We start from the raw sequence: 26,218 nt of genomic DNA on the forward strand, positions 1-26,218 counted from the left end.
GGAAGTGCAAAGAGGTACAACTTTAGTATAAACTCTTTACTGTGATTGCAGTAAACAATAAGGGAGTTTACATAGGAGTTTACATAGGTTACATACATGTTTTTCACACATATTAGGAACAGACCAACTATAAAACCTATCGCCACGCATTCAGAACACAACCTGAAGCCCACATTTCTAAAATCCACCAAAGTTCTCAATCTGCATATTGTGTGAACCAGAGGCTTTCATGTCCTTGTTTTTAATGGTGTCTTATATTTTCATCAATTTGCATTGTACCAGATGCCAAGGTATAAATTATTTTTGGTAAAATAGCATCTTTATCCTGTGAGAGAGAAATCAGAGTAGCACACTTCCTTTATGAGGAATTCTTTGTTGTTTAACATTCACTGTGACAACATGGCCAAGTGTGGCTGAATTGCTGTCTCACTCTGAAAAAAAATTTTAATTCTAGCTATGTGTGAATTTTAAGCAGCTATTTTCTGATTATACAGAGATCTGTTCAGTGTTTTTCTAACTTAATTGTTGTATGGTAGGTAGTGGTTAATCGTGTTTGCTTTGAGCAAAAAGGGCTACTTGTTTAAGAAGGCAGATTGTAAACTGCTGAGTCACAGAGTTTCCTTTGACAAAGAGAAGGTGGACCCTAAAGAGAATCAGTGAAGCTGGGGGCACACAGTACATAGCGAGGGCATAGAGTGGAGTGTATACTATTCCTCCTCTGGCCTCAAAAGAAGCTAGAAGGAACAGATTGAAAGCCTTAGGGAGCCTGCAGATTGAGAAATTCAAAAACTGGAAAGAAGCTAACCTGGGCTTTATACAGTTAAGTGACTAGGAAAACCACTTACGAATTTTTCCCCCCTGTTTTCACTTATTTTATGAGGTGTTGTGTAGCTCATAAACAAAGACTTTAAAATGAGCTTTATTTGATTTGTTACTTTAAATGAATTCTGTATGAAAATACTGATGAGCATAAGGGAAATTGAATTCTGTTTTTCTTAGATGACACTTAGTCATTTGTGGACTCTTTAAGGAGGGAACCTCATCTGCCGTTGTGGGCTGTGAGGGTAACTTGCCAGCTCAGAGTATCTTGTGTGAGGGGAGACAGATGAATTAATACAGTGATGTGTGCTATGTATTTATTAAGAGGGCACAGTATGAAACCCACAAGAGATACCGGACCTGGCCTGGGAGGGTCACAGAAGACCACGGAGGAGCTGACATCTAAGTGAAAAGCTAAAAGATGTATATAATCTTCTACATCAAGGTCTGACAGCCTATTTTGTCTCTTCATCCTAACTTAAGTTAGGGCCAGGAAATAAGAGAGTGTATTTTAGGGAGAAGTTCAGTCGCTAAGTCATGTCTGACTCTTCAAGACCTCATATACTGCAGCACGCCAGGCTTCCCTGTCCTTCACTATGTCCCGAAGTTTGCTCAAACTCACGTCCATTGAGTCGGTAATGCCATCCAACCATCCCATTCTCTATTGTCCCCTTCTCCTGCCCTCAATCTTTCCCAGCATCAGGGTCTTTTCCAATGAGTTGGCTCTTCACATCAGGTGGCCAAAGTATTGGAGCTTCAGCTTCAGCATCAGTCCTTCCAATGAATAGTCAGGACAGCCTTAAAAAATGCTACCCCTAATACATGGTGACATTCCTTGACTAAATTATTGTGTCAAATTTTATATACTGAACATGACATTAATATAGAAGGAAAGAGTGGTATCAAGATTAGAGTTAACTATTTCTACATATATTTCCCAGGTGGCGCTGGTGGTAAAGAACCTGCCTGCCAATGCAGGAGATGTAAGAGACCTGGATTCAATTCCTGGGTTGGGAAGATCCCCTGGAGAAGGAAATGGCAGCCCACTCCAGTATTCTTGACTGGAGAATCCCGTGGACAGAAGTGCCTGGCGGGCTCCAGTCCATGGAGTCGCAAAGAGTCAGACATGACTGAAGTGACTTAGCATGCACGTACATTTTAGTCATATTTTGGAACAAAAGTAGTACCAAGAGTAAGAAAAAGCCATTCCACCACCAAAACAAAGCTCATTATTCTAAATGTTTTTCATATATCAGGTAGTGAGCTCTATCACAAATGACTGGACCATGCATATTGATGTCATAAATCAATTTCCTCCTTCAATACGTTCTCATGGCAGTATAATTGAAAGTCAGATCCTATGGAGAAACTTTTATTGGCTAGAGTATGAATGTCTCTTCATACTGTTCGTGGGGTTCTCAAGGCAAGAATACTGAAGTGATTTGCCATTCCCTTCTCTAGGACTGAACTGAACTGATCAATGTCTCTAGGACACTGGCTTTGCTGGGATTATAGTCAGACAATTTGAAGTAGCCCAGACTGCAGAAGAACAAGCCAGAAGGTGTTGCTGATTCTGAGTACATGGCAGACATATCCCTGAGTGAGAGCCTACTTGTTCCTGGGAGAAATTGAAGAAGCCAGTGGAATTGCTGGAAAAGAGGAACCTTTGGGGTTAATGAAGTACAGCATCCAAAGGAAGGGGGAGAAAGGATTCAGTTTAGTTCAGTTCAGTCCCTCAGTCATGTCTGACTCTTTGCGACCCCATGGACTGCAGCACGCTAGGTTTCCTGTCCATCTCCAACTCCCACAGCTTGCTCAAACTCACGTCCATCGAGTCGGTGATGCCATCCAACCATCTCATCCTCTGTCGTCCCCTTCTCCTTCTGCCTTCAGTCTTGCCCAGCATCAGGGTCTTTTCCAGTGAGTCCTTCTTCGCATCAGGTAGCAAAAGTATTGGAGTTTCAGCTTCAGCATCAGTTCTTCCAATGAATATTCAGGACTGATTTCCTTTAGGATTGACTGGTTAGATCTCCTTGCAGGCCAGGGGCTCTCAAGGATGCAGTGGGATACAGTATTCTCACAAGTTGGAGGCAACCCAAACCAGGAGGCAGTAAAATCTCTAGAGGGGGAAAAAGAATTCAGGCAGAACTGTGGATTTCACTTAGCCTTATAAACAGTGTAGGATAAATTGTCTGCAGGATCACTGAAGCAAAGAGTACAAATAAGCTTGAAAGACTCTGATATTTATATGGAACAGCTGATTGAAAACTGCCCTAGCACAAGCAGAAAGAGAAGTTTAAAGTCTCAAAGATGCCAGGTTTACTGAACCGAATAAAATGCTTTTTCCTGTTCAGCAATTTATTGGGTTCTTTGGCTTATTGCTTCTTTCCTCACATTCTCATGAACATTTTCATGGCATATGGTATGCCCTGCTTTATTAAACTTCTCAATTCAAAAACTCAGTGATCTGAACTGTGGTTATGTATCTCCCAGCCTGATTTCTTTCTGCTGGCTTTTCTAAGCAAAAAATTATTTGTTAGAGCTTCCAGGATGAAATAGACACACAGAAAGATGCTTAGAGAGCCTCTGATTCAGGTTGTTGCCACTGATTTTTTGGATGGTGCCCATGAATCATTGTGATCAGGTCTTCTCATGGGTTTCAGGGTTCTCATTCTGCCCTTCCCCTGGGACCACAGGGAATTTATTCCTGCATGGTTGGTTGGTTTTTCATTCCCTTGTTCATTCTGCAAACATTACTAAGCCATCTATGGCTGGGGAATAAAAAAAAGACTTTAAGGTTTGCAAAGCACGTTCATATATGTTATTATTCCAACTTGCAAAAAACTCAGGGAGGGTATGGTCATGTCATTCCCCTGCTTGTGCTTATGAGGGGTCTGCAACAGGCCACCAGCCACTGGGGGATGCCCCAGCCTCCCGTGGCAGATGAGGCCTGATGATGGTTTCCATCCTGGCTGGCAGGGACCATCTCTCACCACTGCCCCATAGAGCCGAAACTAGCAGTTTTGTTGTCATGGAGTCCAGAGGGAAGCCCACCCTCAAATCCTCAGAGATGGGGGTGTACAGGGAAAGGTGACAGGAGAATGGCCTCTTCATGCATGGCCACTTGTCCTTGATCTTGTATTTCAGGTTCCCTCTCTCCACCCATGGAGCTCCCATGGTGGCTCAGACGATGAAGAATCCACCTGCAATGTGGGAGATCTGGGTTCAGATCTCCCCTGGGTCGGGAAGATCATGAGAAGGGAATGGCAACCCACTCCAGTATTCTTGCCTGGAGAATTCCATGGACAGAGGAGCCTGGCGGGCTGTAGTCCATGGGACCACAAAGGTTCAGACAGGACTGAGTAACTAACAGTTTCACGTACTCTCCACCCTGTAAAAGTGCTGCAGAAGGTGTTGAGCTGCAGGTGCTATTCCGGCACAGGACACAAGGAATTAAGATGCTGCACCAGCAGGAAAGTCACTCAGTCATGTCTGACTCTTTGCAACCCCATGGGCTATACAGTCCATGGGGGAAGGACCTGGATACCTTGGAAGCTGGTCCTGTGCTGATCTGCCTTTTTGCAGGTACGGTATCGGCCAGCAGCAAGGAAAGCTGTGTGATTCCTCACACATACTAAGCCCTCTTGATCACCAGGCCTTTGACCTTGTTGCTGCCGCAGGAATGCCATCTTCAGTGCCTATCCTATGGCCAAGAGCTGGCTCAGGCGTCCTCAACTTGCAACAGGCTTCTTCCTCTTTGTCTGGTGTACATTATACTTACTTCCAGTAGAGCTTTGTCGATTCTAAAAGCAATTTGTTCCTGCCCCCAGTCATTTAGCTGAGGCTGGGTTGGCATGACACCCAAGTGTGTATGATACCAAAGTATGCATAGACACCAAAGTCTATGAAGTAAAAAAAAAAAAAAAAAAAAAAAAAATCACCAAACCTTTGAAACTAGAAAGCAAAAGCAAATGGTTAATGTCATTTTTAATGTTCCAACCAGTCATCTTGATTCATGTATGCTTTGGGTGAATAAGAAGAGCATATAGACCCAATCAATAGATGGAAGACAGAAGAAAACGAGGTCAACTCAATGTGTGAGGGATTATTTTTTTCTGTGTCTTTTCTTTCCCCGGTAAATCTGTGACAACTCTGTTTTGATTTGTGTTTTTATATTTGCTGACTCTGAGTGACTGAAATGATAGAGATTCGATAACTATTTTTACACTGTAATCTTCAGATGATCATCCTTTGGGATGCAATTTCATTTTAGGGCAAAGAGAGCCCAAAAAGATGCTCTATGCAACTCAAATCACATCGCACAAAGGTCTCCCTTTCCACCTTTCAATTACTTTCAGTTACACTCAGTTCTTTCTATCTGCTTTTCCTACTTTATTTTTTCTCCTGTGCAGTTAAATTATCTGGCCTACAATGTATTTTACTCATTTATTACGCTATTGTCTGTCTTCTCCACTAGAATACAAACTCCTTGAAGAGTTTTGGTCAGTTTTGATTACTGTTAAACCCTAAGAGCAAAGAACAATCCTGGCATATAGTACATAAGTGATAAATATTTGCTGAAGGCATGAACACTTCTTCTTTTCATCAGAAATGAGTCTGCCCCATGGAGGGGCTCTGTGTGACTCCCAGCTGTGGTGGAGCTGAGACATCTTTGTGTCCACACTCTGTAGCAGGGCCCTTCCTCAGTGTTCCTGGCTCCAGCTCGGGCACATCCATGAGAAAGGAGCTTGTGTGGGACATATGTTTATAGTTAGATAAGAGAGTAATAGCCTGTGATCTTCTCTCCATTTTCAGCAGGTTCATGTTTATACTGACCTGTGGCATATTGTGAAGTTTAATATTTGGATATATAGTTATTCCTTAGCCACCTTTGTGAGTAAATGTTTTCCCAAATATATCTATTAAAAATGACAATTTCTGAATGAAAGGATGAGAGAAGTAAAGAGCAGTAGTTGCAGAACTTAGAGACGGATTTTTGGGGGTTGAAGTCCTGATTCTGCACTCACTAGCTTTGTGACCTTTGTCAGTTTCCCCATCTGTAGAATGGGAATAATGATAGTATCTACTGCAAGGACTGTTTGGAGTGAATACGTAAGATGCTTTAAAAAGTGACATGTATAACAATAGTGACTGTATGTTGGCAATTAACGTTATTTGTCATTATTATTATTATTCCTGCTTGAATAATGGTCTTGAGCTAAATAAATTTACTTTTGTTGCCAGTAGTAAGCATGTTTAGATACTCTTAATATTATTACAATGATATTGTAGTAAGCAAATGAATCTGGCATTTTATTAATCAGAACTCCCCTAGACTGGCATTTATACCTACAGAGCAAAGAAATAATGTTCATGATGATCATTCTGCTCGCTGGGAGATCTTGAATTAGCTTCTGAATTATTGAAGTTACTATAGCTTTGGGGTTGAGTGGATTTTGTTATAAAGAAACTGTAAACTACTTTTTTTGAAATATGATAATCCAGAAGTCACAATATGCAAAAACTCTTCAGTAAGTTTATATTCTTGAATGCCAGGGAGAAGTAGTGCAAAGACTCCTCAAAATATAAGGACAGTTTGGGAACCAGTGATACGTTGTGCAGCTAAACAGAGCATATTGGGAATCCAGAGGTGCTGGTTCACCAATATGGTTCGGCCATGGATGATCTGGGCAAACATGTAGGGGCCTCCAAGTTGCCCAACATCTCCAGGTACCATCTCATCCCACCCTGACATTCCTAGGATGACTGCAAGTTTGACTGTAACCCCAAATTCCTGGTCACCAGCAGGCTTCATCCTCGACGTGTCTCTCCACCATGATCACTCACATTCTGATACCGGACCCCAGAGCCCGCAGACCTTGGGAAGGGGATAGGCTGGAGCAAGTTAACAGGGCTGTTGGGGGAAACAGTGGCATGAGTTCTCCCCTTTGCATGTCTTCGCTGAGCCTGTGGGAGCTTAGAGAGGGAGTTGGGGAAGCAAGATGACAGCAGCACAGTAAGGGACAAATAAATGAAAAAAAAAAAGAAAGTGGAAGTGGAGTTAAATTCATGAAGGTAGAGAGAGCAGATAGTAGGCAGAAACAAATGGAAAAATTTGAACCTTTAGGAGCCAAAAGTTCTACACAGTATTTGTCTGATATTTGCATATACAGTATTAATCACCACATATTAAGCAATGTGATGTTAGAGGGCTTATATACCATTTGTACTTAATTTTTACATCCTGTAAGTGTGATATCGGAGAAGGCAATGGCACCCCACTCCAGTACTCTTGCCTGGAAAATCCCATGGACGGAGGAGCCTGGTAGGCTACAGTCCATGGGGTCGCTAAGAGTCAGACACGACTGAGTGACTTCACTTTCACTTTTCCCTTTCATGCACTGGAGAAGGAAATGGCAACCCACTCCAGTATTCTTGCCTAGAGAATCCTAGGGACGGTGGAGCCTGATGGGCTGCCGTCTATGGTGTCGCACAGAGTCAGACATGACTGAAGCGACTTAGCAGCAGCAGCAGAAGTGTGATATAAGTGTTAGTTGTTCAGTCATGTCCAACTCTTTGCAACCCCATGGACTGTGGCCTGCCAGGCTCCCCTGTCCATGAAATTCTCCAGGCTGAAATACTGGGTGGGTAGCCATTCCCTTCTCCAGGGGATCTTCCTGACCCAGGAATTGAACCCAGGTCTCCTGCATTGCAGGCAAATTCTTTACTGTCTGAGCCACCAGTGAAGTTACTGTTCTCTTTATGTCATTAAGGTCTTGGAGGCTCAGAGAGGTTGCTTTAGGTCACAGAGGTAATATTTAAGGCTCAGGGATTTGAACCACCTCTACTTGAATCTACATGTGCCTGTGTTCCATGACACATAGAGTGAGTTAAACAGGGCAGGTAGATAACTGAGGATAAACTGTCCAAAAATTTCAACTATTCGCCAGAGGCTAGAGTCATAAGGAATAAGCCATATAGTAGATAAAGCATGACAACTCTTTCACCAATAGAATTTTAAAAGGAGCAAAATTTTACACACTTCAGCTTTACTGTGGTATTAGTTTTATTGGAATATTAGTCACACATGATGTTAAAAATACTGGAGTAAGAGTTACATGGACTGAAAATTATTGAAAGACTTTAGACAAGGGTCAAATGGAGACAAAAGAGGAGAGGATTGGAGGGAAAAGGTGGGGAGGAGGGTAATCTGAGAAAACGGGGAAGTTGGGGGAGAAGGAGGGAGGGAGGGAGAGAGGTGAGAGTGTGGAGGAGGAAGGGAGTTGTGTGGTAACACTCATTCTAAGCTAAGACCGTTTCCATGGCTAGAAGATGAACAGATATTTGTAGCATGAAGAACTACTCTCCACCCACTCCCATACCTCACTCAGGGAGGATCTGAATAGAACTTTTTGCCCATCTTTGGTCTGTTTTCCACAAAGCAGCTAGAGTAATCTTTCTTAAACATAAATTCAATGATTTAACTTTTCAGCTTAAAACCCTTCAATGGATTCCCCCTGCTCTCTGAATAAAACTCAAATTCCTACTATAACCTTCTGTGCGTGTGTGCTAAGTCGCTTCAGTTGTGTCCAAATCTTTGAGACCCCATGGACTGTAGCCTGCCAGGCTCCTCTGTCCTTGGGATTCTCCAGGCAAGAATACTGGAGTGCATTGCTTTGCTCTCCTCTAGGGGATCTTCCCAACCCAGGAATCAAACCCAAGGCTGTTAGTCTCCTGCATTGAGAGTCCAGTTCTTTATCACTAGTGCCACCTGGGAAGCCCCTATAACCTTCTAGGCCTGCATAATCTGCCCCTGCCCACCACTCCAGCTTCATGGGAGCTGAGACTTTTCCTGCCACAGGGCCTTTCCACACACTGCTCCCTTTGAAAAAATACTCTTCCCAGCATGCTTCAGTGCTCATATGTAATCTCATCACAAAGGCTCTCCCTGACCACCATATCTTAAGTGAGTTTCCCTTCTTATCTATCATTTCACCATTTCATTCTCTTCATAGTGCTAATAGTAATTGTGATTATACATATTTTTGTTTGTTTGTTTCTGTATCTTCTTCACTAAATTATAAGCCTCCTGAAGGAAGGAACTATATCTCTTTGCTATACCTGCTGCCAATAGTCCTATTTGTTTTTTTTAATAAATACCTGATGATAGTGATGTCTCCCTACAGTGATCAGGGTGGCACACACCATCCCTCAGAATGGATCAGATCTAAGCCCTAGTGGTAAAGAATCCCCCTGCCATTGCAGGAGTCGCAGGTTCAATCCCTGGGTCAGAAAGATCCCCTGGAGGAGGAAGTGGCAACCCACTCCAGTATTCTTGCCTGGAAAATTTCATGGACAGAGGAGCCTGGGGGGTGGCGGGGGCTACTGTCCATGGGGTCGTGAAGAGTCAAGACACAACTGAGCAGACACATACAAGATAAAGAAAAGCAGTCAGTACTTGCAGTGGTTTGATGAGGTCTTTGAATAGTCAGATGTGGAGTGAATACAGGGGTCAGTGAGCTCTGTTGTAGTAAAAGGAGTGGTACTAGAAATCGTCTCTTACAAAATAGAGATGTTTAGGCACGGCTTTGAAGTCAAAGAATGAATAAGGAAGAACTAGTGTGCACTGCTTGCCATTGAGGGCAGGGTTATAGTGAAGTCAGCGGACTGTGAAAAATGACGTGTAGACTTTGAACGCTGAGAATTGTTGTTTGTTCCTGAGAGATTTGTGTGTGAGTGTATATGGCACTCCACTCCAGTACTCTTGCCTGGAGAATCCCATGGGTGGAGGAGCCTGGTAGGCTGCAGACCCATGGGGTCGCTAGGAGTCGGACACGACTGAGAGACTTCACTTTCACTTTTCCCTTTCATGCACTGGAGAAGGAAATGGCAACCCAGTCCAGTATTCTTGCCTGGAGAATCCCAGGGATGGCGGAGCCTGGTGGGCTGCCATCTGTGGGGTCGCACAGAGTTGGACACGACTGAAGCGACTTAGCAGCAGCAGCAGCAGTATGCTACACACACACACACACACACAGATGATTCTAAGAGCTGCCCACTGGTGACCAGGAAGAAAGAGCACAGTTGTCCTCTCAGGGGAGACCCTGAAGAGAGCCCTGGGAGCCCCAGAGCTCCTGTTGGACTCTTCCCCTTCAGCCTCCCCCCAACCACCCACTGGAATCACTCCCACCCCCTCCATGCACTGAGTTACTCAGGCCCTGGGAAATTCAGTGCTGAGGTGTGAATTCTGTGTGCTCTGCCAGGTAGGAAGGATCCTAAAGGGCTTCCTGAAGGACAGGGGACCTGGTGTTGGTTTGAAGTGGGAGCCTTGGGTGGGGGAACGGCAGACCTTAGGCAGCACGTCTGGACACTGGCATTTTTCTTGGAGAATGTTTCATTTTCATTCACTGGTTGATTCATACGCTACTGCTTTCTTTTGGATTGTGGGAATAATCTAGTTAGGGTACCCTGAAAAACATTTTTTGTCATTTGATAAATCTCATCGGTGACCCCCATCCTCTAACCTAGTCTGTTACAGGCACACAATCTTGTGAAAGAAGTGCTTTTCTCACATCCCTCTTCCCGGGAGCCCAGTGTGATGACAGCAGTTTCCCACCGGGGAGGGTGGCCTGGAGTTCAGCCGCTCCCTCATGGGTGGGGCTGTGAGGTGTGTGTGGGGAAAGGGGACACTTCTGTCAGAGAAACAACAGTTACTTAGGCAGTAGTCCAGAGGGAAGACCTCCCTGGTTTCCACAAATACGCTCAGGCAATATATGTGACCCTGGGCTTCCCTGGTGGCTCACATGGTAAAGAATTTGCCTGCAATGCAGGAGACCCGTGTTCAATCCCTGGGTCAGGAAGATCCCCTGGAGAAGAGCATGGCTACCCACTCCAGGATTCTTGCCTGGAGAATCCCATGGACAGAGGAGCCTGGCAGGCTACAGTCCATGGGGTCTCAAAGAGTTGGACACGGCTGAGTGACTAACACTTTCACTGTCCTCCGCCAGAGTGTGTCTCACTGACCATGAGCATCACCTAGGGTCCTTGTTAAAAATACCGGTTCTCTGGCTCTCTCCTCAGGTCTGGACTGTGGCCCAGGAATATTTCCTGAATATTTCCCAAGCATCCAGGTGATTCTTCTGATCAAGGACTTTTGGAACTCACTACCCCAGAGGGAGGGGACCTTTCAGGGGTGGGGGGAGGCTGGCATTTTGACCACTCTATTGATCCTGCTTCAGTGAGGACTTGAAGGAAAAGCCTTCCCAGGAGAGAAGCTTGTGGACTGCCCACTGAGAACAAAAAATAAGAGAAGAGCCAGGCTTCCAGTGGGCTTGATTTCTTTATTTATAAACCAGTCTTCCAACCTTCCTGAACTTCTTAACACAAATTCATCTCAGGTTGTACAGTCTGTTATCCTGACAAGCTGGGAGTGACAAACCCTATTTTATGTCTTTGAATGTTGCTCCCAATCACTAACCTTGAGAGCTGGAACCATCATGGAGGAGGGTTGGAGGTGGGGAAGGGAGGAGTATACCTGAAAATTAAAAAAAAAAAAATTAACCCTAGAAGCCTTTAGATCTCTCCCAGAAGGAAAGAGTGTAAAGTTACCCCCTTAGAACAGATCATTCGTAGATTATACTGTTATGTGGCAAATTTGCTCCTTTATTTTTTAAAATCAGTTCATCCGAGTCCTCTCTTCCTTGATAACCAAAATAGCACAAGATTAATCAAAGAGCAAAAGTGATAATATAGATGCCTCTGTCACAATGGCACCCCACTCCAGTACTCTTGCCTGGAAAATCCCACAGACGGAGGAGCCTGGTAGGCTACGGTCCATGGGGTCGCTAAGAGTCGGACACGACTGAGCGACTTCACTTTCACTTTTCCCTTTCATGCACTGGAGAAGGAAATGGCAACCCACTCCAGCATTCTTGCCTGGAGAATCCCGGGGACGGCGGAGCCTGGTGGGCTGCCGTCTATGGAGTAGCACAGAGTCGGACACGACTGAAGCGACTTAGCAGCAGCAGCTGTAATCCTGTGCAGCTTTCACACAACTCTTAATTGGGAAGGGTGTAAATATATATATATATATTATATATTCTGTGTTGTGTATGGACACACACACACACACACACACTGAGAATGCTAATAATGGTCTAAAATAGCAGAGTTTTTCCAGTCCAGCATTTATACTACATAATAACATTGTAACACACTGCTGTGCTTTAAATGACAGCAGAGGGGAAATTTTCACTCATTATACATTTTAGGGCTGCAACTCTGTGCTGGTCTTATAGTGTTTGGGGAGATTTTTGATATATAAACCTTCTGATATGATTGGATTTCAGTGAGGCTTATGGATTTAAAAAAAAAACAACAAAAAGACCCCTTCTGATCCTCACTGTGAATTCGCATCTCTCTCAGCATTTTAGAATGACAAAGGTATGTCCTGTAAAAATGGTGCATTCTTTATCCCACTCCGGTTCTGGATGGAGAAGTCATGCAACCAAACCAAAGGGTGGCTTGAAGGCCCCACCACTTCAGATTATTAAATATTTTGGATAAGAAGTGTCCAGTTGCCCTGGGCATATGGGGCCATGCTGATGCAGGGGCTTTGCAGCATGAATACGTTCAGTGTTTACACCGTGGACCACTGATTTCAAAAATTATATTAAAATTCTTACTCTTAAGAAGCTGCAAAGTAGCAAAGCTACTGCCTGCTTTGCTAGGCTTTTTTTGGGGCAACTTGAGTCCCTCCATATTCCATGTCTAAGCTCTCGAGAATGCCTCCCTTCATGCACAAAGCCCCCGAGTTCAAGTGTGCTTCCACAGTATAGCAGCCCCTTACCCAATGTGAGTGTTTACAATTTTAAACATAAATCCACATCCTAGAATCCCAATGTAGAGTATTATGCTAACACACAACAATGAATTATCAGAGACATGTAACATTCACAGAGTATATAACAACATAAATATTTAGCAATGGAGTCTTCTAAGTTTTGCAACCTAATGTGAGTGAACAGACATCTGACATCTTGGAGTCAATATAATTCTGCACTGAGCTTATGAAGACTGTGAAATTGAATAAAGGAACATAATTCCACAACCACAAGGAGTTATTACTGTGCAAAATACAACTAAATGAGTATTTTCCATATGTATGATTCCCACTGATGGAAATTATAGATACAAAATAAAAATTTCCAGTGTCTATTCTGGTGCCTGTCTTAGTAATAGCAACAGCAATTATCACAAAGAATTCCACAAACATAGAGTCATTAAGACTATAACATAAGTAGGAAAAAAACCCCAAGAGGCAGAAATATGTTACAAACGGCATCATAACACATATTTGTCTTGCTATTAAAAGTTAAAGTCTTCCAGAACTTCTCCATATATGACTTAATTCATCAATAAATGTGATTTTCATTGGTTAAAGTGAAATGAAATAAAACATTTATCATATTTTTGCCTCTGGTTGTAGAAATGTTATACATGAAATCCAAACTGACTTTTTTTTTTAAACTTGGTGTTTTCCACTTTATCTTTTAAATATGTAAAATATCTCCTACATAGCTCAGACTTCACTTTGCCAGTTTCTACTGGCTCCATTGGTTTCATGGTTTTGTAAGAGAAACAAAAGTGCAGAGCCCTGATCCAGCTTCCTCTGTGAGGCCACCTCAGGTGAGTTCGGCCTCAGGTGTCCAACCGAGTGGCCTGCCCCACCGAGAAGCCAGCTCCAGGTTCATCAAGTGGTCTGGGTGAAATTCCTCACCATGCAAGCATTTCTGTCAGCATCAACTCCTACATTCACAACAAAAAGCATCATGAACAGAAAAAGAAATCAGGGCTGAAGGAGGAGGAGAACCAGGTCTAATTGGTGAAAAAGAACAAAATGGGCATTTCTTTCCTGAGGTGCCTGCTTCCTGTGATACTTCCCCTGAAGGAAAACTTCAGCGGCCGCGGCACTGAAGGATTCTTCCATTTTCTTCAGGAGGAAAGGTTTGAAAAAGTGGACCTTTGCGAGGAAATACTGCAGACTTCCAAGTTGGTGAAAGAACTCCCAGCGTCGCTTGGATACTCCGGGTAGGAGGAACTGGAGGAGATGATATTTTTGAGCCTCTGGAGGGCGATGATTAAAAGCAGGAGCAGAAAGGCTAACAGGCTGAGGAATATGGACACATAGATGTAGACATTTGACAGGTGGCCCGAGGACGGATCCACCGATGTGGACAGGGATGTGGGAAACAGCTGGAGGAAAGTTCCGTTCTCCACATTCCCAGAGAATGCAGAGGAAAAGTCAGATTCAGACATCTTTATGGAAGGTCACAGAATGCACAGTGTATGAAAAGTCAGTTTCACACAGGGGTTAAAAGGGACAGAATCAGCATCCCTTCTGTCGTGATAGCATCAGCAAACACTGCAGCACAACAAAACTTCTCAGTTTCCAAGCAAAGGTGGCAGGTACCAGGTGTCTTTTGACACTGCAAAAACAAAGACAAAAAACCCCAAACAACTGAGTGCATTATTCATAAAGAAGTCACATTGACTCTCATTTCCAGTTTTCATTTCAGCAAGGCTTAATTATAAAATCCATCGGGGAGGGAAAAAAAATGAAGTCACTTTCCCAGGAACAAGTAATATTCCTGACTTTATGTTACAAATGATGATATAAAAATGCACTTTTATTTGATCTCATAGTACCCTAGGTGCCAGGTTTCTCCAAGGAACTAAAGATAAAATAAAAAGGAAAACACATTTCTGGTGTGTTCCATCTGCTGAGATTTCAACAGATGCTCCAAGCCTGCTCTGAGAATAGGACCCCAAAAGTTAGCTGCAAACCTTCCTCCTCCAGAAAATGAGTTCCCTGCACTGTCCAGCCCACTAGCACAACTTTTTTTGACCAGTATTTCCTTCTAGCATGCTTTGGAGAATCACTGCACGTATAAGCTTGCTTTTCATAATTTGCTGACTTATTTATAAAAACGTATCTCTTTGGGATCAGAGGCCATTCCTACATATTTGTTTCCTTTTAGGTCTGCCTCTGTACTCTGTTCTGCATATTTTAGGCATTGAATAAAAAACCTTTAGATTGATAAAAGTTGGATTTCGTGTTAATAGTAGAAAGAGTACTAGGTTTGCTGTCAAGAGCCTTAAGTTTGAGGCCTGAATTCTCCTTTATCTTTGGGAAGCTAGGCAAATTGCCTAGCTTCTGAGCTTCATTTTTCTCATCTGTAAAATAGTATAGTACTATCTCAACTGCACACTGTATTATGCAGGGATCAAGATAATAGACAGGGAAGCACTCTGTGAATTGTTAAAATTGGGCCAACATGAGCTCAGTGTGTGTGTGGGGGGGGGGAGGTTCATCTGTGTGTGGGGTGTATGTGTGTGTGGGGTATGTGTGGTGTGTGTGTGGCGGTATGTGTGGTGTGGGGGGGGTATGTGTGGTGTGTGGGGGGGATGTGATGTGTATGGGTGTGTATGGATGTGGGTGTACGTGTGGTGTGTGTGTATGCGTGTGTGGTATGGTGTGTGTGGGATGTAGGGTATATATGGAGGGTATGGGTGTAGTGTGGGGTGTGTGTGTGTATGTGTGGTGTGTGAGGAGGGGGAGGTGCATGTGTATACGTGTGATGTGTGTGAACGGGTGCAGGGAAAGAAATGCTCTTGGCCATGTTCCCCCTCCTTATGTGGTCCCTGTGAGGAAAGGCAGAAGCAAAGTGGACAGAGCCAGGCAGGCATCCTGGGAGGGAAGGTGTGTGATTCTGCAGGCTCCAGGCGTGGGTGTGGGTGTCGTGTGTCTCTACCACCCTTGCATCCATGACTGGAGAAATCCCAGCCAGCTTCTGCCTCATCCATGTGGGGGCAAGGGAAGCAGCCTGAGGGAGAATGATCCCTCCAATGGATGACTCTCTTTCCTCAAATCCAGCAAAGATGTTCTTCCTAGCTCTTTTTGGCATTGGACCATTTGGTTGTAAATTTCCAGATTTCCTTGCATCAGATGTAGTGAAATGCTGATGCAAAAAACATCCTCTGTACCCTGTCTTTCCCTTTCCCTAACCTCCGCCCTGCATTTTACCTTGACAACTTGCCTTCCCTTCCATTCCTCAAATCTAATTAAGTGACTGATTCCTTGAGGAGCTGACAGTGGCCACTGTGGCTGTGGCTGAGCGGCACTAACGATCCCCAAGAAGGAGGGACCCTCTGAGAGGGCTGCCCTGGAGGTAGTCAAGCCAGCTAACAATCTCACTGACTCCTCAGAGGAGGCCACAGGACAAGCTTAGTATCTCTTAAAATAATGAGACTCCCACTCCTCATTACACTTTGGTGATTTTAATTCCGTTAGGATAGCAACCCACTCTAGTACTCTGGCCTGGAAAATCCCATGGACGGAGGAGCCTGGTAGGCTGCAGTCCATGGGGTCACGAAGAGTCAGATACGACTGAGCGACTTCCCTTTCACTTTTCACTTTCGTGCATTGGAGAAGGAAATGGCAACTCACTCCAGTGTTCTTGCCTGGAGAATCCCAGGGATGGCAGAGCTTGGTGGGCTGCCGTCTTTGGGGTTGCACAGAGTCGGACACGACGGAAGCGACTTAGCAGCAGCAGCAGCAGGCTGCTATAGGCTCCTAAGGATCCTTTGAAAAAAGAGACAGAGAATCACAGTGGGGCTGCAAACGTGTTCCACTGATCTGGTAGTAATACCATGCCTTATACAGCAGATAAGTGCCCTAGCCGTTCATCTGTAGGGAAAATAGCAGCATCTCAGAGACAGCATCCTGGAGAAGGGAACGGCTACCCACTCCAGTATTCTGGCCTGCAGAATTCCATGGACTGTATAGTTTCTGGGTGGCAAACAGTCAGACATGACTAAGCGACTTTCACTCAGAGACAGCATGGTGCATAGGAAAGAATCGTGTGGACTGAATGGAAAGAAATATTCAAAATGTTCTGGTGAGACCTCCTAAGTCTAGCTGAGGAAATTAAGAAAAAAGATGATGATCGATATGACAAAAATAAATGTATCTAATTAGAAGATAAGCCAGGACTTCCACTTTTTATACCATCTAGTCTCAATTTTCCTATCCTTTGGTAGTAATGATTTTACACCTTCTTTTTCTGGCCTTGGTAAGAAGGTAGGGGCTGTGCATTTTGTGTTGTTCTTCATACAAACTAGTTTGTAGGGGAGGCGGAGTGGAATTATTATTCCCATTTTGCAGATGAGGAAACTTATCAACAAAGAAATTGTGATTTACTTGGGGTTCACAGCTAGTCAGTAACAGAGGACAGAGAGGAACCCATGCCTGAAGCATGTTCTTAGTTTCCTCAACTGTGGTAAGGAAGAGAAAATGACAAGACTGAGATAGTTAGTTCCAGGACAGAAATGGTATGGACCTAATAGAAGCAGAAGATATTAAGAAGAGGTGGCAAGAATACACAGAAGAACTGTACAAAAAAGATCTTCATGACCCAGATAATCACGATGGTGGGATCACTCACCTAGAGCCAGACATCCTGGAATGTGAAGTCAAGTGGGCCTTAGAAAGCATCACTACAAACAAAGTTAGTGGAGGTGATGGAATTCCAGTTGAGCTATTTCAAATCCTCAAAGATGATGCTGTGAAAGTGCTGCATTCAATATGCCAGCAAATTTGGAAAACTCAGCAGTGGCCACAGGACTGGAAAAGGTCAGTTTTCATCCCAATCCCAAAGAAAGGCAATGGCCAAAGAATGCTCAAACTACCGCACAATTGCACTTATCTCACGCTCTAGTAAAGTAATGCTCAAAATTCTCCAAGCCAGGCTTCAGCAATACATGAACCGTGAACTTCCAGATGTTCAAGCTGGTTTTAGAAAAGGCAGAGGAACCAGAGATCAAATTGCCAACATCCGCTGGATCATTGAAAAAGCAAGAGAGTTCCAGAAAAACATCTATTTCTGCTTTATTGACTATGCCAAAGCCTTTGACTGTGTGGATCACAATAAACTGTGGAAAATTCTGAAAGAGATAGGAATACCAGACCACCTGACCCGCCTCTTGAGAAACCTGTATGCAGGTCAGGAAGCAACAGTTAGAACTGGACATGGAACAACAGACTGGTTCCAAATAGGAAAAGGAGTACGTCAAGGCTGTATATTGTCATCCTGCTTATTTAACTTATATGCAGAGTATATCATGAGAAATGCTGGGCTGGAAGAAGCACAAGCTGGAATCAAGATTGCTGGGAGAAATGTCAATAACCTCAGATATGCAGATGACACTACCCTTATGGCAGAAAGTGAAAAAGAACTAAAGAGCCTCTTGATGAAAGTGAAAGAGGAGAGTGAAAAAGTTGGCTCAAAGCTCAACATTCAGAAAACTAAGATCATGGCATCTGGTCCAATCACTTCATGGCAAGTAGATGGGGAAACAGTGGAAACAGTGTCAGAATTTATTTTGGGGGGCTCCAAAATCACTGCAGATGGTGACTGCAGCCATGAAATTAAAAGACACTTGCTCCTTGGAAGAAAAGTTATCACCAACCTAGACAGCATATTAAAAAGCAGAGACATTACTTTGCCAACGAAGGTCTGTCTAGTCAAGGCTATGGTTTTCCCAGTGGTCATGTATGGATGTGAGAGTTGGACTGTGAAGAAAGCTGAGTGCCGAAGAATTGATGCTTTTGAACTGTGGTGTTGGAGAAGACTCTTGAGAGTCCCTTGGACTGCAAGGAGATCCAGCCAGTCCATCCTAAAGGAGATCAGCCCTGGATGTTCATTGGAAGGACTGATGTTGAAGCTGAAACTCCAATACTTTGTCCACCTCATGTGAAGAGTTGACTCATTGGAAAAGACCCTGTTGCTGGGAAGGATTGGGGGCAGGAGGAGAAGGGGACGACAGAGGATGAGATGGCTGGATGGGATCACCTACTCGATGGACATGAGTTTGGGTAAACTCCGGGAGTTGGTGATGGACAGGGAAGCCTGGCGTGCTGCGATTCATGGGGTCACAAAGAGTCAGACATGACTGAGCGACAGAACTGAACTGAACTGAACTGAACCTGCCACTTACTTTGGACAAGCTCACAGTTCAGTCTTGATATTTGTTTTCCCATCTGTCCAGTGATACCTTTGCTACCTCTCCACAAGCTCCTAAGGTAGGATATGACACTGTGTCCAAAATCATGCTTTGAAAATAATAAAAGGTCCTCCAAGTAAAAGACCAGTAGATATAGGTCTTTTTCAATCCCTCGAAGGACTAGAGGGACTTCCAGGTCTCTGCTAGTCCAATAATTCTGACATGTACAGGTCATACATTCAGCTGAAATTGGCTGAGTTTTCTAAAACCACCTTTGCTACCCAGCTCTGTATCATTTTCTGGAGGTGGGGTTGGAGGCACCGAATCTGTCACTGGCAATTCAATGATAGAACTCACAACTGGCCGCCCGACCACTTGCTAAATCCAAGGTATCTATTTAAAATGTAAATATTCCAAGAGTACTTTTCACCTCTGAAGATCACTTTGTTTGAGACAAAAGCCCATTATGAGCCTCAAGTGTCTATGGAAGAGTTTATGGCAACTGAGGCTGAGAAGATTTGGGGAAAGTGTCTGACCTTCCAAGTGGCCTTGGGAGATAATGGTAGAAATGAACAGATGACAACTTGCATCCTTGTTCAACATTTCACAATTAAATATCTTCCCCCAATATTTTAGATGTACTATTACTTTCAGAATACTATCTAATTTAAAATGACAGATCTACAAACTTCATTTCACTCTTCTACTCCGAAACAATAGAGTGTACGCACTGTTAGAATCATTTTAACTTGATGACATCACTTCTGATTTTCTTAAAAATTGATAGCTCTTCTTTCTCTCTTGAATGTTTTGCGTCTGTGTATAATGCTGATGACCCAAAGTGTATGTGTTTAGGCACTGAGCAGTGTGAATGAGGCTGTAGGTGGTACTGTGGAAACAAAATCAGAGAAGTGTGTTTCAAGATGCTGCTTTTTGGGCTGTTTCTCCCAAACTGATTAAGTTCAAAGGAAGAAAGAAAGCAACTTCATCTGAAATGCATAGCCGTGACCCATCCAGGGGCAGCGAGAGCAGACTCTCATTTCACGTGGCACTTAAAGCCATGTGAGGATTGCGATGCTTTTTTTTTTCCTGATCCATTCCCAGAAAGTGATTTTTTTTTGAGAATGGAAGAAGAGGCAGAGAGATCACATTATAAATGAAGATCTGGGAAGATGTTTCAGTTCATGGTCAGCCAGCTATTCCTTTGTCTCTTGGAATTAAAAAACGTGCTGGGAAGAAATCTCCAAATGGCAGTCACCTCCTGAAGGGAGGAAGGACGGGTGTGTGATCTCACCGCGAGCCCAGTGGGCTGGGGAGTCAGAGGAACCACACAGGTAAAGCAGACCTGGTGGAGGGGGGCGGGTCTCTGTTGCATGTCACTCAGTGCCCAGCCTCTGTGACTCCTCTGAAAGAATGGAAGCTTTCCTTCGCATGGGGTGATTATGAGGACTGTGAAGCTTTGGAAGAACAAAGCATACTCTGTGGTGTGTGTACCTTCCTGCTTGGTGAAAGGAAGAGGATCTGATAAGCCCTCATCTCTGAGTGCTCTCCCAGAAGCCCTGCAAGACCCCCTGGGTGGCCAGCGTATGTGGGAGGGGCCTCTGCCAGGGCCTTGACTTCTACAATACAGTGGTAGATTAAACCCAGCCTGCAGTCAGCCTCCAATCTGGCACAGCAGTCTCTTGAGTTTCTGACCTTTATTTAAACACATTTCTATGTGGATAGCAACTCTTTGAAAGGTTTTTTGTTGTTGTTGTCGTGGAAAACTGGGACAAGCTGCTTTGTTCCCTTGGGGACATTATTTAAAGAGTGCCCTAGCTGTTAGGACGTTGAATCAACAGTTCATAGTTATCACACCTTGCTGTTTCATTCTCCAAAAGGTGGGCCTCCCAAACCATTAGCAACAATTTGATATAGTGTTAACATGCACAGTAAAGGCTCTTTCCAGGTCTACAAATGTAAAATTTAATCATATAATGTAATGAATAGTTTTAGATAATATATTTGATCTCTTTCTTTGTAGGACACGTAGAAACTACCATTTCCAGAATCTGGAGGGGAACTTATCATATCTTAGCACAGCTGTTTTTAGTTCTACTTAGAAAAGAACACGCTTTATACAGGACCTTGAACTTTCCTTTACAATTTGCATGGTTTTCTTTTCTCTTAATGCCTTTTCTTCACCTAGTGGACTTTTAGGTCATGCTAGGTAAGAGAAGGTAGGTGCTGACAATACATACTTGCCACCCACTGCAAGTGAAGATTTAAATGTAAATCTTCACTTGGAGTCAATGGCAAACACTTACCCTTGGGCTTGCAATAATGAAAATAAAGTTTATTATATTACTACTAACCGTATTCAAAGCTGATTAAGCCCATCCAGGCATGCATGCTAAGTCAATTCAGTTGTCTGACTCTTTGTGACCCCATGGACTATAGCCCACCAGGCTCCTCTGTCCATGGGATTTTCCAGGCAAGAATACTGGAGTGGGTTGCCATATATTTGCTTATTTGAGAACTGCTCCTGCTTAGTCAGTACAGTGCTTTGGGAGAAGAATTTTGTGTGAAAATTCGTGGAATCTCATAATGATTCCCTGTGTCAGCACAATAAAAAATAAAACCAAGTAAAGAAAAAAACTGAGTCTATCTGCTATTCAATGTGGAGTTAGAGAGCCATTTCATGAAAAGGAATGTGGAGAGATGAAGTTTCTGAATAACGTCCTGCAATTCATGGTCTTGTCTGGATGCATGCGTGCTAAGTCGCTTCAGTTGCGTCCAACTCTTTGTGACCCTAGGGACTGTAGCCCGCCAGGGTCCTCTGTCCATGGAATTCTCCAGGCAAGAATACTAGAGAGTTGCTATGCCCTCCTCCAGGGGATCTTCCTAGCCCAGGGATGGAACCTGCATCTCTTCTGTCTCCTGCATTGGCAGGCAGGTTCTTTACCACCAACACCACCTGGGAAGCTCCCCTGGACTGGATAATGGCAGCCAAAAAATTAAAATGAACAGTCCTCTTTATCTGTGGTTCAAAAGAATGATGAGAAAATGTAATCAGGACTTTTTCATAGTACTCTGGTGAAAATTAAAGAAATGTCAGAGTAACAGCTTAGTATCTGTGATTTATTTTAAAAACCAATTTCTAGCGTAGGTCATTAGGTGGCTTTGGATTCAGTCCGATACCTTATTATCTCTCTTTACCTTGGTGATGGCTTTTATCTCTCTGGATTAGCCTCCGGCTCAGTAAAATATTTCCTCAGCAAAATAATTAAATTATTTTCAGAAGACTTTTATGTTAGGCTAGTTATTTTGTTCTGATTCTTTAAAAATTAATTATCCACATAAGGTATAGTTCACAGAATATTCAGAATATACCTTTCTTGAAATGCAAAACAGTGTAGATTGAATGAAATTTAAAAAAAAATAAAAAGCACAAGAAAGTATTTCAAAAGGAGATAGGAACCTAAGTGTTTTGACTATCTTGTACAGTCTCAAAAGCAATTATAGATATGAGTTCCCTTACATCTAGAGCACTGTTTTCCTGGGGAAATCAAACTATTATTTGTAATAAAGTTTTGCTAAATTTCTTGTGAACATTTTTATGTCAAAATCTCTGCCTTAGTAAGAATAATTATTTTTAAATGATACTCCTTTAGAAAAAAGAGAGTTTAAGTGGATAATTTTCTGGACAATGATGCATGATGCATGCATTCTCAATCATGTCTGACTGTTTGCAACCCCATGAACTATAGGCCGCCAGGTTCCTTTGTCAATGGAATTTTCCAGGTAAGAATACTGAAGTGGATTGTCATTTCCTCCTCCAGGGGCTCTTCCCACCCAGGGATCAAACCCAGGTTTCTTTCGCCTCCTGCATTGGAAGGCGTATTCTTCACTGCTTTGCCACCTAGAAAGCCCCCATTTTCTGGATTAAAAAGGTCAAATATAAAACCAGTTTTAGACATAGTATTTTCATGACTTTTTTATCATGTTTAGAAAAGACCAGGAAGGGTTCTACCCTCCACTTTGGGAAGATTGGACCCATCTATGTTATTAACACAATGAATCAAATCGAAATGAGAAAAGTGGCAATTTAAAGGTTGAAGGAAGCAGGAACTGGTTCAGAAGTAGCAGAACATGATAGTCACTTTCAGGGAGCAGGAAAAAAGATTACTGGCTAAACACTTGATTTAAAGAAAAAGCAAACAGAGAAATAATGACTTGAAGATCATAGGCCAGGTTGAAATGAATCAGTGTGAAGAAAGATGGTAAGAAGCAAGATCGACCTTTCAAGATGTTACAGAATTTTTAATGAGGACTTTGAGGTGCAACTCCCTTCCTCCACTCAGCTGTGATCATTTCCAATTTTTCAGAAGAATATTAAGAAAAAAATACATATTTTTAAATTCTTGGAGCAACTAGTATACAAAAAAGCTTCCTTATTTTTTTAAATTTTATTTTTTAATTTTATTTTTGCTGCCCGAGGGCTTTGTCTAGTTACTGTGCAAAGGCTTTCTCTAGTTGTGGTGAGCAGGCTCCAGAACACAGGCTCAGTAGTTGTGGCGCATGGGCTTAGTTGCTCTGGGGCACATGGAATCCTCCCAGACCAGGGATCAAACCTGTATCCCCTGCATTGCAGGGTGGATTCTTAACCACTGGACCACCAGGGAAACCTGCTTGCTTATTTTTAATAAGACGAGACATGTTTTAAAAAATGCTCAGCCATGCTCTGGTTGGAGAACCATGCTCTGGTTGGAGAATGGCATTTCCTCCTTTCCCATTGCCTTTCATTCTGTCTCCACAATTAAAACAATTTGTATTAAGTTTAGTTTTTGTCCAATCAGGAAATGCTCCTAACAGTCTCCTTATGGAGTATGATATTTGGAAAGATTTTGTTCTTGTAAACTTAATTTTGCAATTGCCATAAGTCACTTTTTTAAACCTTTATAGGTAGACCACAAGGTATTCCCGGTTGACTCTCTCAGGCTCCAGGGGCCTTCGAGTGCCCCTAAAACTGTTCTAAGGAGACAGGGAAGAGCTTAGAAATATGAGATCTCTATAAGCTTTGATAAAGTCCACCCTAAATTTAAGCAGATTTCTCTGAAGTAGGCAACTATGGGCCACTGGGACCATGCAGCATAAGAAGAAAGTAAGTGACCTTGTACAACTCCTGACCAATGCCACTCTTTATTCTCATTTCTATTGTTATTTTCCTTTTTAAATGCACATTCTTCTGCTTGTGACTAACCTGATCCCTCTTTCTCTACATTTCCTTCCATCTCCCATAGGTATCTAGGCTAATGTGTTCAGTGAAAACTTTTCTGATGGCATATGCTTCTGTAAATGTCTATTATTGTTTTGTGTATACATTATCTTGTAAATTTTCAGCTTATAAGAATGGATATATAGTAAATGTTTTATTCACTTCATAAATTAAACCCCAAACTTAATTTTCCATTAAAATATTTTGGTAATTGAGGCATACAGAAGACAGAAAGATAAATTATCTAATATATCCACTTCTAAAATTTGCACCTAAGAATATGCCAAAACCTAACAAGCCATTCTCTTATCTATAAAAATCACATGTATAGGTACAATTTGAAAAAAAAGGTGATGATACAGGTTGTCTGAAAAGAACTTCAGTATTAGCAAATTAATTAAACAGGCCACAATTTATTTATATTTCTCTGCTGACAACTATAGTCATGTATTTGTTTAAACTAAGATGCTTTATAGCCTCTTCTTAGAAATGGACTGGAATATGACAAGTATGTGTGTTTTAAGTCCTGCATTTCCCAGCAAGGACTCAAGCTCACCGAGTCTTCCGATGACATTTTCAACCAAGCATTTACTTGAATTAATAAACCATCGCCCCTCATAATACAACTACAAATAGAACCTTAGTTGATTACACAGTATGTACATTGCCCAACTCTCCTGGATATTAGCCCAGTGCTTAGCATAATTCATACATATGGATTCTACTAAATACATTCTCTCATTCTTCCAGTCCTCCATGGCTGAGACTCAACGTATGATGATGCTTTCCACAGTGAAATGGGTATTTAAAAAGAATAATGCTTAGTAATTGGCAGCTTAGGCAGGCTAAGTTTTGGCTACATCCAGTTTTGGCTGTGTTACATTATTTAGTATTCAGCTGAATACTCAGAGAAGAAAAAGTAGGATGCAGATGTTGAGATTTATCCTCTAATGCAATGAAAGATCCTTGGACCCATTAAAAGGAAATATAGCTTTGTTATAAAGGACATTATTAGGACAACTGGTTAAATTTGGACATAGACTGTGCATTGGATAACTGCATTGTAGCAATATTAAATTTCCTAAGTGTGATATAGGAGAACGTTCTGGCCATTAGGAAATACATGTACAAAGTAAAGTGTCACAGTAGCAGCAACTAACCCTCAAATGGTTCAGCCAAAATAAAAAAATAAAAAAAATAAGTACACACACAAACAGAAAGAAAAGATGATGAAACAAATGTGTTAAAATATTAGCAACTGATTAGTTAAAGGATATATAGGTGTCCATTGTTACTATTCTCATAGTTTTTTCAGTAGGATTGGTGATCTTTAACATACAAGTTAGGGAAAGAGGTTTATCCCCAAGGGTATTAAGAAAATGTATTTGATATAATATGCATTAAGTCAGTAAAAATGTTAGAAGCTTCTAAATAAATACAGTGATTAAGCCTGACTCTTCAGTGGGCTTTGGAGAAGTTCAAATATTTGCTGCACCATCAGCTTATGATGCCCAGAGGTACAGGAAGTGAAGTCTCAGAGAAAGAGAGAGAGGAGGTTTAATACACCTAGGGAACTGGATCCACAGTGGCAGGACAGGCTGCCTGAACACCAGGAATGGTGACTGGCCAGCCAGCCTTGCTCATGACTTCATTCTGCCACCACCCACTGCTCTGAATCTCATTCTGGACCTCCAGATGAACGTAAGATGTTCGATGTCCATCTTACGTCATCAGTCATCCTCAGAGGCAGCTCAGGATATCTTTCCTGCACTTTAAATACCCAGTCAAAGGGAGGGGCTTTGTAGGTATCCTGATTCAAGAAAGAGTAGTTTTCTTTCTTTTTTAAAATAATTGAGATATAATTGACATATAGCTTCCTGGTAGTTCAGTGGTAAAGAATCCGCCTGCCAGTGCAGGAGATGCAGGTTTGATCCTTGGGAAGGGAAGATCCACTGGAGGAGGAAATGACAATCCCTTCCAGTATTCTTGCCTGGGAAATCCCATGGACAGAGGAGCCTGGCGGGCTACAGTTTATGGGGTCGCAAAGAGTCAGACATGCTCAGGGCAACTGAGCATGCA

The 26,218-nt window shown here is 42.6% G+C and overlaps 2 protein-coding genes across 3 annotated transcripts in view; one reads left to right on the forward strand and one right to left on the reverse strand.

The window, feature by feature from the left end:
- LOC145530420 (uncharacterized) overlaps positions 1-26,218 on the forward strand; it is a 143,374-nt gene that overhangs the window by 78,617 nt on the left and 38,539 nt on the right. The window lies entirely within an intron of this gene.
- On the reverse strand, positions 13,813-14,136 carry SERTM1 (serine rich and transmembrane domain containing 1). The gene has a single exon (XM_081551813.1). The coding sequence runs from the start codon at positions 14,134-14,136 to the stop codon at positions 13,813-13,815; it is 324 nt and encodes a 107-aa protein (XP_081407939.1).

Source organism: Giraffa tippelskirchi, chromosome 12 (assembly GCF_054371585.1).
Source record: "Giraffa tippelskirchi isolate mGirTip1 chromosome 12, T2T-mGirTip1v1.2.pri, whole genome shotgun sequence".
Lineage (NCBI taxonomy): Eukaryota > Metazoa > Chordata > Mammalia > Artiodactyla > Giraffidae > Giraffa > Giraffa tippelskirchi.